The 16150-nt window shown below is 42.9% G+C and overlaps 1 protein-coding gene across 6 annotated transcripts in view; it reads right to left on the bottom strand.

The window, feature by feature from the left end:
• The window catches only part of ARHGAP32 (Rho GTPase activating protein 32), a 159343-nt gene that overhangs the window by 93511 nt on the left and 49682 nt on the right, over window positions 1–16150 (bottom strand). For all 6 annotated transcript variants that reach the window (XM_071798681.1, XM_071798682.1, XM_071798679.1 and 3 more), the window contains exon 2: window positions 10715–10823. In XM_071798681.1, coding sequence (XP_071654782.1) covers window positions 10715–10822 — 108 coding nt within the window. In that variant the 5' untranslated portion in view covers window position 10823. The remainder of the gene's footprint in view (window positions 1–10714; window positions 10824–16150) is intronic.

Raw genomic sequence — 16150 nt, 5'->3', positions numbered from 1 at the left:
CCAGCTCCCTCAGCCTTTCCTCACACGGGAGATGCTCCACTCCCTTCAGCATCTTGGTGGCTGCGCTGGACTCTCTGCAGCAGTTCCCTGTCCTTCTGGAACTGAGGGGCCACAACTGGACAGAATATTCCAGGTGTGGTCTCCCCAGGGCAGAGCAGAGGGGCAGGAGAACCTCTCTGACCTACTGACCACCCCCTTCTAACCCACCCCAGGTACCATTGGCTTCCTGGCCACAAGGGCCCAGTGCTGGCTCATGCTCACCCTGCTGTCCCCAGGACCCCCAGGTCCCCTTCCCCTACACTGCTGCTGCACCTTCCTCAGCCCTGAACATACGCAATACTTTAACTCCAGTGTCCCACAGAACATGCACACCCAACTCACTGAAGACAGACAAGGACAATATTTATATTCTTAAATAAATCTATCCTTGTCTGACTGACTGTTACTAAGCACACAATTGCTTTAGTACGTAAGAGGACACTTGAGAGTCTCATTGTGAATTCGAACATTAATAGGATCACCAATTTAATAAATCTTACAGGTCTTTTACATAAGAAAATAACTAATTACAGTACTAAGTGTGCAGTTCTTGTAAGCTGCTTTTAGGCAAAGCTGGATGTGCTCGCCTTAATTTTCTAAGAAACAGAATTTCTGTAGGAAGAAAAATACTTGTTCTCCATCAGCAGTAGAAGCTGGTGAGACAAAAATGGATAAACAGACCTGACAGAGAAACGTGGGCTCCGAGCCAGCTTGAGACTGCCCTGGATCTGGCTCAAAGCAGCAGAGGCCAGACTCCCACCTCCAGGAGACTCAAATGCCAGCGTCCCTCTGAAAAAGTGGGATTATCCTCCTCTTCCCACTTACATCCAAACCCTGCTGGAAGGAGATATCTGCCAGCCCATTTCCAGCAGCATGGATCCATTGAAAAGGACTCCGATGAGATGCAATACAGTCATTAACTTGGGTTGCTTTCCTAATTAGATGTGAGCTCTTTGGACTCGGTTGCACAACAACAGTCTTGTAAGTCTCACAACTGAGGAAAAAGGGTAAAATGGTGAATTTGTGCAAGCTAAAATCTTCAGTATGAAGTACTAACACCAGAAAAAAATTGCTGGATAGATAAGCAAAAAAGAAACTGATTGCAATTTTAGAAACCATATTGCTCCAAAATAAACTGCAGCTACTTTGCATTTAAACCAAAGACACACAGCTACAGAAAACCACATTTTATTCGCCACTACTTGGAACCTGTTTTGATCCCAAACCTGTCATGCACAATGTCACCCTAGGTTACCCTCCTGTCCACACACTACACTCCAAATGAGATTTGTCAGCTTTTGTGATTTGTGTCATGGTAATTTGATTTTAAAAATCATTTGGAAATAGCTGAATTATTTACATCTGAAAATTAGCGAGCTAGCATCACCCGTTGCTTCTCACCTCCCTGTTTTCTATGCGTCGCTGTTCTGCGGAAGCCCAGTAATTGCACATAGCAAATCTGTTTATGCAAATTCTGTAGTCCCATTTTCACAGCTCGATGGCACTGCTGTATCAATCTGCTCTGGTCCACAACTTCACAAACAAATTAGGACTTGATGCAGAACACAGTCAATTGACTTTACCAGGATCCTCAGTTCTCCTACGCTGATAGTCTTGACGGTCGGTCATTCCATTATTAAACCATCACGGCCGTTTGCTCGCTGGGTGTCAGGGACCCCTGAGGAAGCTACATCACTTGTGCAATTTTCAAGTGTTGCTTGGGAATCGGGGTGTCCAGCTTTAAGGATGCAAGTTTGAAATTTTTGGCCTTTATATTTATAGACATCATTTGGAAAACTTGAGCTTTGCGCTCTCTAGCACACAAAACCTTAGTCATGAATAATTCATAGCTAAGAACTCCACTGCATAATATGAAGGGATTTTCTCCTAAAAAGTCTTATTGTATTTATCAGAAAACTTGTCAACCTGTCTCCCTCACATCCAGAAATGTAACGCAATTTGAAAATACATGTAAAATTGAAGAAAACAGTCCGGTGAACATGATGCGATAAAGTTTCCACCCTGATATACTCAATAGGGGAGAGTATGGAACCTATGCAAACCCCACAGCCCTCCTTCTGCCACAGAATGATACTGGGATGCACAATGAGAAGAAAGGGTGGACTCCCATCAAACTCCCGGAATCCCATACCCGCTCAACTGGTTTTCCACAATACTGCTATGAAATCCCTGAGGAGGAAATGTACTTTTACCCAAGCCTGACACAAAGCAAGAGTAACTATTAGACAGGCAACAACGTTTATGCATCTTCCTACCACCAGTCTCTCGGCAAAGCCAGTTTGGAGGGACCAGATTGCTCTGGATCCTTTCAGCACACGGCCTTGTTTCTAAAAACGGCAGAGCTGACTCAAAATGCTTGTTGGTTTCCATGACAGTCTTTCCTTTACATCATTTTCATTTCCCCTTGATTTTCTTAGAGGGGAAAAAAAGAGAGGAAAAAAATGACCAAACCTCACAGAGCTTTCCAAAGAAACCAAGCTTTGCTAGAGTTTTACTTTTCCGCCGAAGAACAGCAGCAAACAGGAATGTTGTTTCAGTAGAAGTCATTACTGTGTGATCAAGAGGATGAACTGGAGCGGCCATTCTCTGCCATTTGAGACCTGAGGTTGGTGTTCCTGCTCTTGGGTACCAACCAGCTACACAAAGCTGGGTCAGCATCAGTTTCTTGGCAGATCTTACTTTGCAACGCTATTGAGAACCTGTCCTACAAATCACCGCGAGGTAGAAGACGGGATCTCCGTTAGCACCGTCCTGCTTCTACCAATTACTGCTCAAAACTCAGCCTGAAGCATGAGGAAAGAATAAATATGGTTCATCTCGGCTTCATACTCCACAGCCACTAACACACCCCCGGGAGACAAAGCTCTACTCTCACTTTATGTGTTGTAGCAACTATCCTGGTTCACCACAACAAATAAATCAGCAAAGCAAAGGAAAAATGCTTCCACTAAACTGAAAGTCACCATGTCCAAAGTGGCACCAAACAGCTCCAAGTGAAAGGTTCCCAACTCTGCAGCATTTATCTCCACAAGCAATATCCTGAAAAGGATTAAAATGTACCTGAGCACAGAAAGGCCGTAACTGGGCCACTTCTTTGAAAGGAACGTATGGTCGTTGATGAAGGTGCAACATCCACCCCAAAATGTCAGAGGCACAGTGACAATGTGATGGAAATGCAAGTATCTGCCAAGTTCTTTGTAATGCCACTTTTCATCCATTCATTTAGTGGATGCAAATGAGTTTCCCAAGTACTTTCATACAGGATGTTTGTGTCACTTCAATACATTTCAGCTACATTTCTCAGAGTCGCTTAGGATATTGGGCCATATTTAAAATGCAGAAGCAATTGTATCTGGTTTATGTACCCGGGGCTGACATTTACAGCTTAAACAAAAATATCTGCTTGCTATACTACAGAAGCTTTACCGAAGGAAAAATACCCTCCCTCCAGCTGTGCGTTTCCCAATTGACTTTGAGGAACGAGCACCCGTGCTGTTCAGGGTCTGATCGGCAGAGCGCAGCACCGGCACGTTCAACAACCACCTCCGGTGTCTGCAAAGCTGCAAACCGAGGACAGGCTCCTGTTCTCATGCCCAGGGGGCCTGTGCACCCATTTCCACATCCTCACGCAGCAAGGAGTGGGCATCAGATCAATCTTACCCACAAGAAGACAAGGGTCTCGCTTGCTCTCATTACAGCAATCCAATGCAATAAAACACCTTTAAAAGCAGACAGAAAAGCACAAAGGTGGTTTTCAGAATGAGAAACAGTTGAATTTTTATATATATTTTTAAATTTAAGTCATCATGTAGCTCCTTAACCTGATCCTTGTTGCAAAGATAAGGGAAACATCCCTTGTGAGGCGGCAGAGGACAGCTGTAGGACTGGCTTAAGTGCAGGCATAGCCCAAGGCCAGGACTGCTGGGGTTATTAGCAGTAGTGCTGACGTTTTAGATTTAACTCTCAGCTCAGGGACTTGGGAATGCAGGGAAACAGTTACCCAGCAAGATGCCTTTATAACCTCACGGTAAATGAGAAATGTAATAGAGGAAAGGCAGTGAAAAGAACGACAAGTGCTTCCAGTAGGAAAACTCTGGGCTACGCACACTCCTAATCCCATGTCCAAGAAATCTGCATTCAATAAAGAAGATACTTTCATGTGTATCATTTTGTGAGTTTAGGACTTTTAATTCCATTTTCCATATTCCCTGTCCATGCTCAGTTGTTCTAGCCAGTGCTCACTGCATGCCATGGTTAACAGGGAATTCTTCTCTTTCAAAAGACCACACAGGATGTGTTTTCTACTCCCAGCTTTTCCACTCCAAAGCGGGAAAAAATAAGAAAAAGGAAAAAAAAAACCACTTTTAAGCACTGCCATGAGCTGGCAAATGAAGGGGAACCTCTCATTCCTGAGACTCAGCATTAGTGCAGGGCATCCATTCACCATAGTTTAAAGCATCAGCCTGGAAAGAACAAAGAACAAATTCTTAGCTATTCACCTCCTGTGTTTTCAGATAAAGTTCACTGGCTCACCGATCCACGGGTAAAACCATCTCCGGCTCACATCTAAAACAACTCATTTGGTAAGTGGGAGCTGAGACACAGACCAAGCAGCTTGGCAGCTGTTTGAACCTACGTGGGCACTGTGACCAAAATTCACCTCTGTAAAGCAGGCTGATCATGTGAAGATTTTCTAAGTGAGGCTTAAAGACACGCGTGGACTTGAACTGATTCTCTACAGATGAATCAAATGTACCCAAAGGACAGTGAATTTCCAGCAAAACCGTCCCACGCTTGTATTTTCTTTCATAGCTCTCATTGGTTTCAGAGACAAAAAGGGATGCAACAAGCAAAACCGAATGGTTAGCTCCTGAGGACGACATTAGCATGGTAACTACCTGCCAGCTTTATGTTCGGCCTTGCCATGGCTATAGCGAAGCAGCAGTGAGATCCTTATTACCGTTCCCAAAGCTCTCAGCGGTACAGTACACAGCCCCCATAATAGCACACCGGTGAAGGAATGTACTTCAGGAACAAAAACCCCACGTACAATACGCGTGGGAAAGGCAGCCAGGGTTAGAGTCCTCCTTCTGTAAAATCAATTGTAGAAGAAAGGCAGAGAAAATAGAAGAGTCAATGAGCACAATACTTCAACTCCAGGTCCTTGTTGGCTTAAAAAAAGAGACTCCAAAAATCCCAGCCCCTTGTTTGAAGCAGTTTCTACAGCCCATTGTTTCACAGAGGGATGATGAGGTGATCCTAACCAATGGTTTAGGCAGAAAAGGACAAGTGGAGCTTTGCGTTGTTATGGTAGAGAGCAATATCTCATCACACAAACAACAACAGAGATTAATTCAGTCATCAACGAGGAAATCCCACCTAGGTGAGTCCCCTGGCCAGTGATTATGCCAATAACGATGTTATGTGGCCTTCATTGCCACACAGCTACTACAGAGAGCACAACCTAGTGGTTTACTCACAGTGCGATAAACAGACACACTCAGGCTCCCCAATGCCTTAGTAAACCCAGGCTTAAGTGTCTAATGTACATTAATGCATTTTTATGCCTACCTACACTCAGGTCATTTGGCAGGGGGCTACTGGGAGTGTTCAAAAAATTAGCCATTAAACTCCAGTGCCACCTCTATCTTTTTAATTGCTGTTATCCCCTAGGACCATCAAAGAAGAAATACTAGTGGTGGTGTGTAAATACATGACCCAAACATCTCATGTAGTAAGACACTGTATTTACTGATGTGCACTGGATTCACTCTGCAACAGACAGATAAAAAGTAAAATCAGGATGCATTATAACTGGTGATCATGATGGAAAACAAACTTTACTGATCCAGCCTTGGCAAATTCTAAATCCTTCCTTCTTTACTAAATGTTGCATATAAATAGATTTTAAAACAGAAATTTAGAAAATGGTCTTTTTTTCTCCTGGATGAACACTACACTGCAAGACTGCACACACTCTAAGAGCAACCAGAAACAATTGCTTCTATAGCATCACCAATGAAAATTAAATGATTGCTATAAATTAATACTTACTGCCAAAAATACAGTATCCGTTCTGTTTAATTGAACTCATTTAATTGGCAAACCCAAATAGAAGCCAACGTGCCAATTAAGGGATTGCCCTAATTTTCAAAGATTCTTGGGGACCAGCTTCACGCTGGGAGTTCGCCTGTGAAACAGAAACGACTCGAACCACGCGGGAGAGCAGGCAGAAGAACCACACGCCACCAAACAATGCCTTGCCAAACGCTTACGAGGGAAGAAAACGACTTGATTCATGCAGCAATAACAGGGAAAACATGTGATATGAATTGAAAATGAAATACAGGTTACTGGTGCAATGCAAGACCAGAACTGTTTTGCCCAAAATATTATTACAGCCTTGGTGTGTTGTATGGAACACTTGTATCATATCAACGCCTGCATTGTCCTCGCATCCAAAATCCCATTTCTGTGCCATCCGTATCTTTGTGACAAATGGCACCCTGAAGAGGCCACAATGAAGATCTAGGGCAGCACTGGGTTAAGTGCTGTACAAAGAATAAGAAACAAACCCCACATTAAGGACAGCGAAACCTTCCTTTAAACCTTTACAATTTACTAATCTCTACCACGCTTTTATAAATTGCATTTAAAAATAGTTTTCTCCTCTCTCGTGCCCCAGATTTAACAGAGTGATATATTGAGGTCTCATTAAAAAGCCTTTATTACCTTCACAATCTGTGGTCCGTTACCTTATCTAGTTTCAAATGCTGAAAATACTACAGCTCTCAGAATCCATCTGACCTGATATAAGAACTAAGGTTATTCCAGGGACTTCATAGGACAGGGTTTAACCTCCATGCCTTTCTAAACCATCGGTAAGCTGTTAAAAATGATGCGCACCAACATCTGACTACCTGCCTTCTTGCTCACTTACGCATTTGCCCAATTTACCAATTCATAACCATTTCCCATGAGGATTTTAGAGGTTCCTGCATCACACTTTTTCTAGGCAACCTGCTGATAAACTCATGAGTGAACTCCTGCAGATATCAGTGCAGGATGTGACCAGGTGTCAGAACCATCACCTGTATTCTTGTGCTCGGGGCACTAGGAAGAAATCTCACTGTAAATAAACCTATCACAGCTTGTATTTGAAAGTTTGCCGAGATTAAAGAAACGGCTGATGCTGCAGAAAAAAACACCTTTCCAAAGAAAATCCTATTGGTAGCTTTGGAGTGAGTATATTCACCTTATCTCCAGCGCCTGTCATGTTAATGAGGCTTCAGGTGGCAGCTTTCTATGACAGCACCATTTCAACAGGGTGCATGAAGAAACATTTTATCTCTATCTCACTGTTTAAATCCTTCTTCCCCACAAAATTTAGACGAATGGAAGAAAAAGGCAATGGGGAGGGAGCAAGGTTGCTTGGGGAGAAGGTGTTTTCACTCCGCTTTTTAAACACTGCAACCTGCTGAATTCATAAAAAGGTGTTGAAAGCAAGTCAGATGGTCAGTAACATAAGGTAAAATGTCATATTAAGCACAAATATCAATTCGATGACAGGCTGAGGACAGTTGTTTTGTTGGTTCATATGAGAAATATGATACAAGGCTCTCTTTCAGAACTTCGTTTCTTATAACATAGAAACAGAGCACTTTTCAGGACCATAAAAGGAAAAGATACTCTTTTCCTTTAAAATAACATTACTATCTCAGTGAAACACTAGAAAATCCATATACTGCAATATTACTTGGCTCAAATAGGGCTTTTCATCCTTAGAACTCAGAGGTGTTCTACAAACACAGTCGATACCATCAAGTGCACTTTCCAAACCGGAGCAGAGAGGAAGGAAAGGGCACGTGCGGGGGTGACGCGGAGCGCGGTGGGAACGGGAGGCAGGGGCAGTGAGCAAAACGGTGCATCTAACGCCACCAAATCCTAAAAACACAGGCCATGGCGGGGGGGATACAAAATAGAGCAGCCCTTAGGGCTATCGAGGCAGCTGCGTTATTATCTAACTCCTGTAAAGTCTGTCCATCTGCTGCGGCATCTCCTTCGGCGTGGGATTTCATAACCACAGGGAAGTCTCGAGAACCACCAAAAGTACCCCAAAAACCAGGTCTCCATTACAAAATCAGTTGTCTTTCTGCTAAACCGCAAACAAGAAATGAGCAGTTCAGCAGTATCAAAGGACTGAAGGTACTCAGGTGCCCAGAATAAACCGGCAGTGACAGAAATATTAAAAACAGAGTTCCTGCCCTACCTAATATTTACAGTGTAGGAGGACATTCAACCTCCACACATTTAGAAAGACCTTTAGTTTATTTCTTGTTAAGCAAAAGCTCTGCAAACAAAGCACTTATATAAATTACTAATAAGCACTTCAAAACCTATTGCAGATAAAAGGGGGGAAAGAGTGTAGGGATGACTCGCATGTGTTCATCTCACTGTGAATGCATAAATTGCCTTTTCCCAAAGCACAAAAACATGTACAAAGGCAACGTTCAAGAGACAAACGCAAAGCCACCCAGGCCTGCCCGCCGTGGCAGGATTTCCCAAGCCCTCCATAGTGTGTAGGGCTCAGCGTTTGCTCACCTGGCAGAACGTGGAGTTCATATAAAGCGACGGAGCTCACACCCGGGTGGGTGTCCGGGTGTCTGCCGTGGGAAGCAAGGCAGAATAAACCAACGCATCTGACTTGTCCAAACCCCTAAGGTTTGACACAGCAAGTAACAAAAGCCGCTGAAGTCTGCTACCTGAACAGCTACTAACCAACAATTTCATGTATTACACCACTATGAGAAACTCGTGTACCATGTGAGGAACGTGTCCTGGGAAAAGGCGGCATCAGAGGCTGCTAAAATGCTATATGAAGGAAAAGAGCGAGGAAATCAAATCTCAAGACCCAATATAGTCGGTGCACTGGTTCAACAGAGTATGGACGTTGTCAGCATTGAACATCGTCCTGTAAATATTTGCATCCTGTAAACATTACCTCCTGGCTGGACAGAAGGCAGAGGTTTCAACACAGTAAACACAAACAAGGGAGGTTTTTCTACCCATCTACAATGTTTTCAGAGGACCATGAGGTCAGATCAATGCTGTAAGCACAAATCCAACCATTATAAATACAGCTTCAGTAGCTTTACCTGTAGCCCTGCGCTTCATCACACCAAATCATCGTGCAACAAATCTTGGACGTGAATGTTCTTGTTTATCATCCTCTAAATATCTTTTTATAGCCACCTGGACTATTAGTTTTTGTATTGAACTATGCAAGAGGACATGTTCTAAAAAGTAAATTAATAGTGCAGTGAGAGGATTATTATGCACATGTGTAGGGTGCAGTTTGAAACTGAACAATCACAGAATCATTTTGGTTTGAAAAGACCTTTGAGATCAAGTCTAACCTTTAAGCCAGCACTACCAAGTCCACCTCTAATCCATGTCCCCTAAGTACCTCATCTATGTGTCTTCTAAACCCCACCAGGGTGATGACTTCCACGGGGGATGGACATTTCCCTGGGCACCCTGTTCCAATGCCTGACCGCACTTTTGGTGAGGAAGTTTTTCCTAATATCCAATCTGAACCTCCCCTGGTGTAACTTGAGGCCATTTCTTCTTGTTATTCGGGAGAAGAGACCAAGACTCACCATGCTCATTCCAATATTTTGGAACAAGCTATTATCATTGTATTATATAGGGTTTGATGATGTTTTTAAAAGAGTAAAACACAGTACTTATCTTTGTTCCCCTGCTTAAAATTAAAATAAATACCTGGCTCACAGAGATTACCTCCACATTTTCCAAACGTTGTGTAAAGAACAGCTAATCCAAGATCTATTTCACATGCCCCAGACAGATATTAATGGTGCTTTAAACTTCAAATAGTCCACTGGGATGAATACCCCTCAGCCCCATACATCAGATGAACCTGACTGTCACGCAGATACAACTTCCAGACATTCCTATATTGAAATAAGGCCGGTCAAGCTTCTGTGAGGTAAGATAACTTCACAAAACCTCCCCATCAGATTGCCCTACTTGGCTCCTAATAAAACAACATTTGACCTTCCAAACTCAGCAAATGCTGGAGGGACTTGGGAAAGTGGAACCGCAGGTACTTCACTGACTCATTTAAAAAGAAAACAAATAGATCAAGGTAATAGAGTTGTCTGTGCCTTCCGCGAGCATGAGAACCGCGCTGCTTTTCTGCAATTCTGTTTGCTCTGATGGTAGGTCAGCTTTCAGGCTGAGCTTTTATTTCTGTAGACTTAACCAGCATCTTGCTAAAATCTTCTTCTTCCACAATGCTGCATGCTTCAAAGAGCATGTTTTTACAAGAAGCTCCCTTCATGCTCAAAAGCCTTGCTCAAAAAGAGGGTAATGCAGACTGAAAATCACTGTGACATCGTATGGACCTTTTAATTGGTTACTAGACTCGCTTTGGGGCACATATTAATAGGGCAGAAGCGTTCCTTGTCAAACTGCCAGGGGAAGAGAAATATTTTGGTCTTGCTGAAAGTACTATGCAATCCGTTTAAAAATCTGAAACTCAGGGAAGATAATTTAACGCCTGACTAGAATATAAGTCGAGGTTGTGCAGAACTAAAATAACGCATACAGGAAAGGTGAGAAGGTGTTTTACCATAGCGCTGAGAGTCTCCTCCCAATCTGGCCTCTCCCTGGGATGGATGCTCCTCTGAAGCTCTGGCACGAAGTCATCTTCTTCTGAATGTACAGAGGACTTCATCATTCTGGAAAGGAAGACAGAGACGTTTGACACTCAGGGACATTGGGGATACTCTGGGGCTCATTTATGTGGCTCATACAATGATATAAATGCTTTTGTAAATCCAGAAATCATACTCATCAGCACTCATCATTCTTACAGATCCTATCCAAAAGGTGACCACCTTCAGCCACCCCGGCTCTGCAGGATTGTGCTCCAATCCATCTCAATTTATCAAGATAAACTTTTCTTCAGGTAAGGAGCCATCTTTCAAGTACCCTATGAAGTGCACTTCAAGCCTGCACAGAGATCAGAGGCTCAAAATCAAAATTTAAAAAGTATTCCTAACGGCTTCTCAGGCTGTTCTAATGACAGCTCTGCTCTAACAGCCAGACAATCATTATCTATCGCACTCGCAGGCCGTATAAATGCGCCTTTGTGGGGATTACGGCGCAGATCTGAAGAACCAAAGACTCGTTGAAAGTCTGGTGTTATCCATCCTGACTTCGTTAAACATGAGATTGGGGCAGGCATTTATTTTATCAATACATCGCCAGTTATTTACTTAGGTAACTATTTTGATAACCAACACTGCATGCAGCAGGGCTGGTTTCGCTGAAAGGTAACTGCTGATTTATGTACCATTTGACTAAAACGAGTATCAAGACCTGAAGTTCTGAACCCTGGACATCGGTTGCCATGAGGACATAAGCAGCTGGGTCAAAGCATTTACCTCTCCTTTGTACCCTCCATGAGGGTTAAGAATGAAGTTATTAACGCTCGCAGTAATGGCATCTCTGGGTTACAAAATTATATCTCATATAATTTTATACCTAACGTTGTGATCGCATTTCTGCTGTAATAAAAAACACACCCTAAGCCCTTCCCATTGAAACGCCATCCTAGTACTCTTCCCATTGAAGGTGTTTTGGACTTTCACTGGAAATAAGAAAACAAAACCAATTCTTTGAGCATTGGCTGAAAGCAGAATATTCTACTACTGGTGGAAACTCAATACTTTGTCACAGCACCACAAAAACATTGGCAATGATACCGAAGATTTTCTCTCTAACACAATTATAAACACTCGATAACCATCTGTGAAGCCTTAATAATCTTCAATAGCAACTACTTAATTCCATGCCATCTGAGACTTGAGCCCAAAGAAGGCTGAAGATGATGTAGGTAATATAAGTCACTTACATTAATAGATTGTCTTCTGGCATGTAAAACCTCAGTGCCACACCGTTGGGGGAAGGAGCTTTCCCAACAGTCAGATGTTGTGATTTTCCCTGGCCTCACCCCAAGACAAACTCGGAATATTATACATATGTATAATTATATACAGACATCTTATACGCATGTTTGACATTATTTTAATGCATAGAGCAAATAAACAGTACAACATATACATATGTCTAATTCACCACACGTGTCAAGCTGTAATACAACTCAATTTCTTGTTTCTGCCATGGATTCTTTTTCATAGGAGGGGAAAAGCACCTGGAGTCACACTAGAACTTGTACAAAATACCAGCACATTTATCTGGTAAACATCAAAGGCCAAACAAGCTAAAGAAGCTGCTTGGTTCTACAAAACCTACACTGAGCTATTTCATGGGAGCTGTAAATGACTGAAAACTCACTGCAAAATTTGACACCAGCTATAAGAACAGAAGTATAATTTTATTTAAAATGCCACTTCTTCAGCTGCTTAGCAGCTCTGAATGCCCTTCAAATGAAATCTGACACCATTATATTAATAAAAGTTCTGGCTGTATAAAGGTCATTAAGCAATCGCTCTTCAGATGAATGAATCCTTCTTCATTGTAAATTAAGAATCAAATGTACTGGAACAAATGTTTACAGGACATTTCACAAAAGGCGCAGCCCACATTCACACCCGCGCTTTCAAGTTCTCTGGTAGGTCAACCTGATGAATTTCTAGTCAGACCTTGTATATCTGTACATGCTACAACTGTATCAAGAAAACATCTAACGACCTTTTCCATCTTCTCAAAGCCAATTTGCTGGTTCCATCACTTATGGCATTTACCGTATCTGCTTATCAGGAATTCAAACATTTCGGTGCTGTTCTGCTGGCTATTGAGCTTCAAGTCCTACTCTACTCCTAGAATTAAACAGGGGAGGAGAAAGGACACAAATTTAAAATACTTTAAAATAAAATTTAGGCTCTTTGGCACGTCCCGTGTCCCACAGCAGTAGCAATGACACAAATATCACGGACTTCGATGTCGCTGGGATGCCGATGACACGCAGATTAACAGCTGTCCCCTGGGAGGACACGGGGGTGCTGACAAATTACTTGCCCGACGGTTCGAACGCCACGTGCCTGCGTGGAAGCACGAAGCATTTCCAATGTCAGGCTCCTCATATCAGGTAGTTCATCGTCTGCTTGACAGATACGCGTTTGGGGCCGGCTATGTATTTTTGAAATTAAATGCCAAGCGTGATCTTTAGGTTGTGGTCTCCCATGGGGACATCAGGCGTTTCAACTTTGATTGCTGCTTCTCTCCCAAATGACTTTTCCTTCTGACCTCAGTTTAGGAGGTGAGAGCTGATGATAACTGATTTACTAGTTTATTTATTATTTATATAGCACTGTTGTGCCTGGAAATATCTCAGGTAGCGTAGAAGCACAGCTCTGCTCTACAGAACCAATGATTCAAGAGGATTTAGAGCTTCACAGAAAGTGATGCTTTCCAGGATATAAACTCTACCCAAAAAGCCAAATTTAAGTAAGGCCTGTGCCGACACAAACCTAAAAAACTAGGACACAAGAACTGAGATTTGTCCAAAAGCTTCTGAATATTTGGGCAAGAAGTGGGAATCAAGTCAGAATCAACGCTACATCTTAATTTCTGCCCTCAAACTTACAGCACACGTCCACACAAAGAGGAACCGTCACGAGAGCAATGGAAAAAATCAAAATGCACACACCCTCCCCCAGCCCAATTTTCCAAGCAAACTGTGTCCATGAAATTAAAACTAATACAGTGGAAAGGAGGAAAATCATCATGCAATATGGAAAGGAGAGATAGCTCGAGAGCCTCAGGAAAAATGAAAGAAGAGATGGGAACTGAAGGCTGACAGTGCTGACCTAAAAGTGGGTTTAATTTCCCATGTTTTAAATCAGCTTTGTCAACACCTTACTGATTACATCACGTCCATCTGTAGGGCATCTCTCTAGAGGTGATGAAGGCTGGGAGGGCTCCCATAGCCCTAGGGTGAAATGGGTGTGCTCGGCTCGCTGTCTGAAATGCCTGCACCCCAATGCGTGCAGCATGGGGCATAAGCAGTTCAACAAACGGGCAGCCTGGCTCATGGACTTGGTGCTTGGAAGGGACTGGAACACACACCTGAGAACTTCGTTGAACTGGGCTGTAAATTTTCCCGCAGAAGAATACAGTAATGGTCAGTAAAAAATCCTCAGGAATAGGCTTCTCTTGTCACTTTTGCCCAGTATAAGAAAAGGAATTAGGAAATCACCGCACAATCAGAATCACTGAGCCTTGGCTTGGATTTCTTTTGTTTAATTCAGGAAAAATATAGAAGTATTACAGAAGATCACCTCGAAGGAAAAAGAGCGCTGTCCTCTCACTTACAAGTAATAAATCAGTAAAAGCAGCTCTCAAGTTTCAACATAGCAGAGAGATGGGCTAATCCAAATGCGGCAAAGATCAAAGAATACCCCAAAACTGCAAAGAATGACCTAAAGTGGGACCCAGGGATACTTATCTGGGCTGATCTCTTGTTTGTTTGCAGTTCCGTGCCAACACAAAGCCACGGTAAATTTTATCTTCCCTCACAGAGGCACACACTGGAAAAAAGACACTCGAAGCACATGGAATGATCAAGCGCAATCAACTAATCAGTTGCAATTAGCCTCGCATGCTGTTAAGTGACAACTGTTCCTAACATCAACCAACATTTAAAACTCGTCCAGTCAGTGAGATGCTGCATGGGGAAATCCTTTCTCCAGGATTCTCCTGCGCCTTCCATCGAAGCAATAGGCTGCAAAACCAGGTATAGACACTGGGGAACAAGTCAGGGGAAAAAACTCACCCAAACTAGACCTTCTGGTGCATTCTCATAAGGAAAAGAATGGAAATGAACTCCGGGACATCAGAACCTGATTAGCTGAACAAATAATACAAGATAAGCCAACCAATAAAGAGTAGCTGCAGCTGTTCTGATGAAATAACCAGTCTAAAATGACTGGTGGCCCTCACATCATATTTACAGCAGTGCTCCTCCTGTCTGTGCTATCATCACTCCATTTCAATGGTATTAAATATTAAACTATAATATTAATGGTGTATAATATCAATAGCACACAGGAGGTTGCTCAGGCCTATGTCTAGAAATCACTACTGTTATTATTCCTATGGGACTGTTCTTGACCAGCTAAATGGAATTAAACGGAGTCCTCCGAGAACAGTAAGTCATAGGGGGGCAGATGTAACCAGGTGGGGGTCACAGGGGCATAACGTGCACTGTAATTAGTTCTTGACAGCAGAAACCAGTGTATCGCAATCCAACGGGTCACTCCGAGGCTTACACAGTACGAATCTGCCTGGGCCAGCCATTTATTACTTGAATCTCTGATGCACGGGATGAGGCAATGGAAGCGGCAGCAGCGCAATAAAGAAAATGCAGGGCTGAGAGGTGGATGCAGCACCTGAGCGCTGCACAGACCAGAAGATAACGGTGCCACAGGGGTCAAAATATCTCGCAGTGCTTCAGAGCACATTTCCATTCTTCCCTCGTGCAGAACCAATGCCAGCACTGCAAACAGGCCCAGCGCTGATGCAGCCTTTGATAATCATAAGACATTTACTTTGCCCTTTTGGAATAATTTGCAATTGGTAAGTATCGTTTGCGGTGAATAAAAAAAATAAATTAAAAAGAAAAAAAAAACAACCTAGAGGAAAGAGCTCATTGATTTCCCTTGCCTTGAGTTCTCAAGGAGACAGCTGCAACCACTACTGTCCAATCATTTTTATACCTTCAACACCCACACATGCGTTTCTGGTACAAAAGCAGCCGAGCTGGCAGCACGTCCGCTGCGAATGGAAACCCTGCTGCTAGGTTTCCTGCTGCCACCGAGATGATGAGAGAAAGAACAATTAGCTGAGGCTTCAGTCTAATTTAGATTTATTTTTCTTTCTGGAGGAGAGACTGAGAGATGGTACATCATAAAACAAAAACATTAACTCTAAAGGCGACTTGGAGGAACACATATTGAAATACTACATGCAACCTATATTATAAGGACTTCTGATAATAAGCACTATTGTTTAGTGCCCCCAATTATGCTCAATGCTGTAC

This window comes from Patagioenas fasciata, chromosome 24 (assembly GCF_037038585.1).
Source record: "Patagioenas fasciata isolate bPatFas1 chromosome 24, bPatFas1.hap1, whole genome shotgun sequence".
NCBI classification, from domain to species: Eukaryota; Metazoa; Chordata; class Aves; order Columbiformes; family Columbidae; genus Patagioenas; species Patagioenas fasciata.
This window is presented reverse-complemented; position numbering and strand designations above follow the sequence as displayed.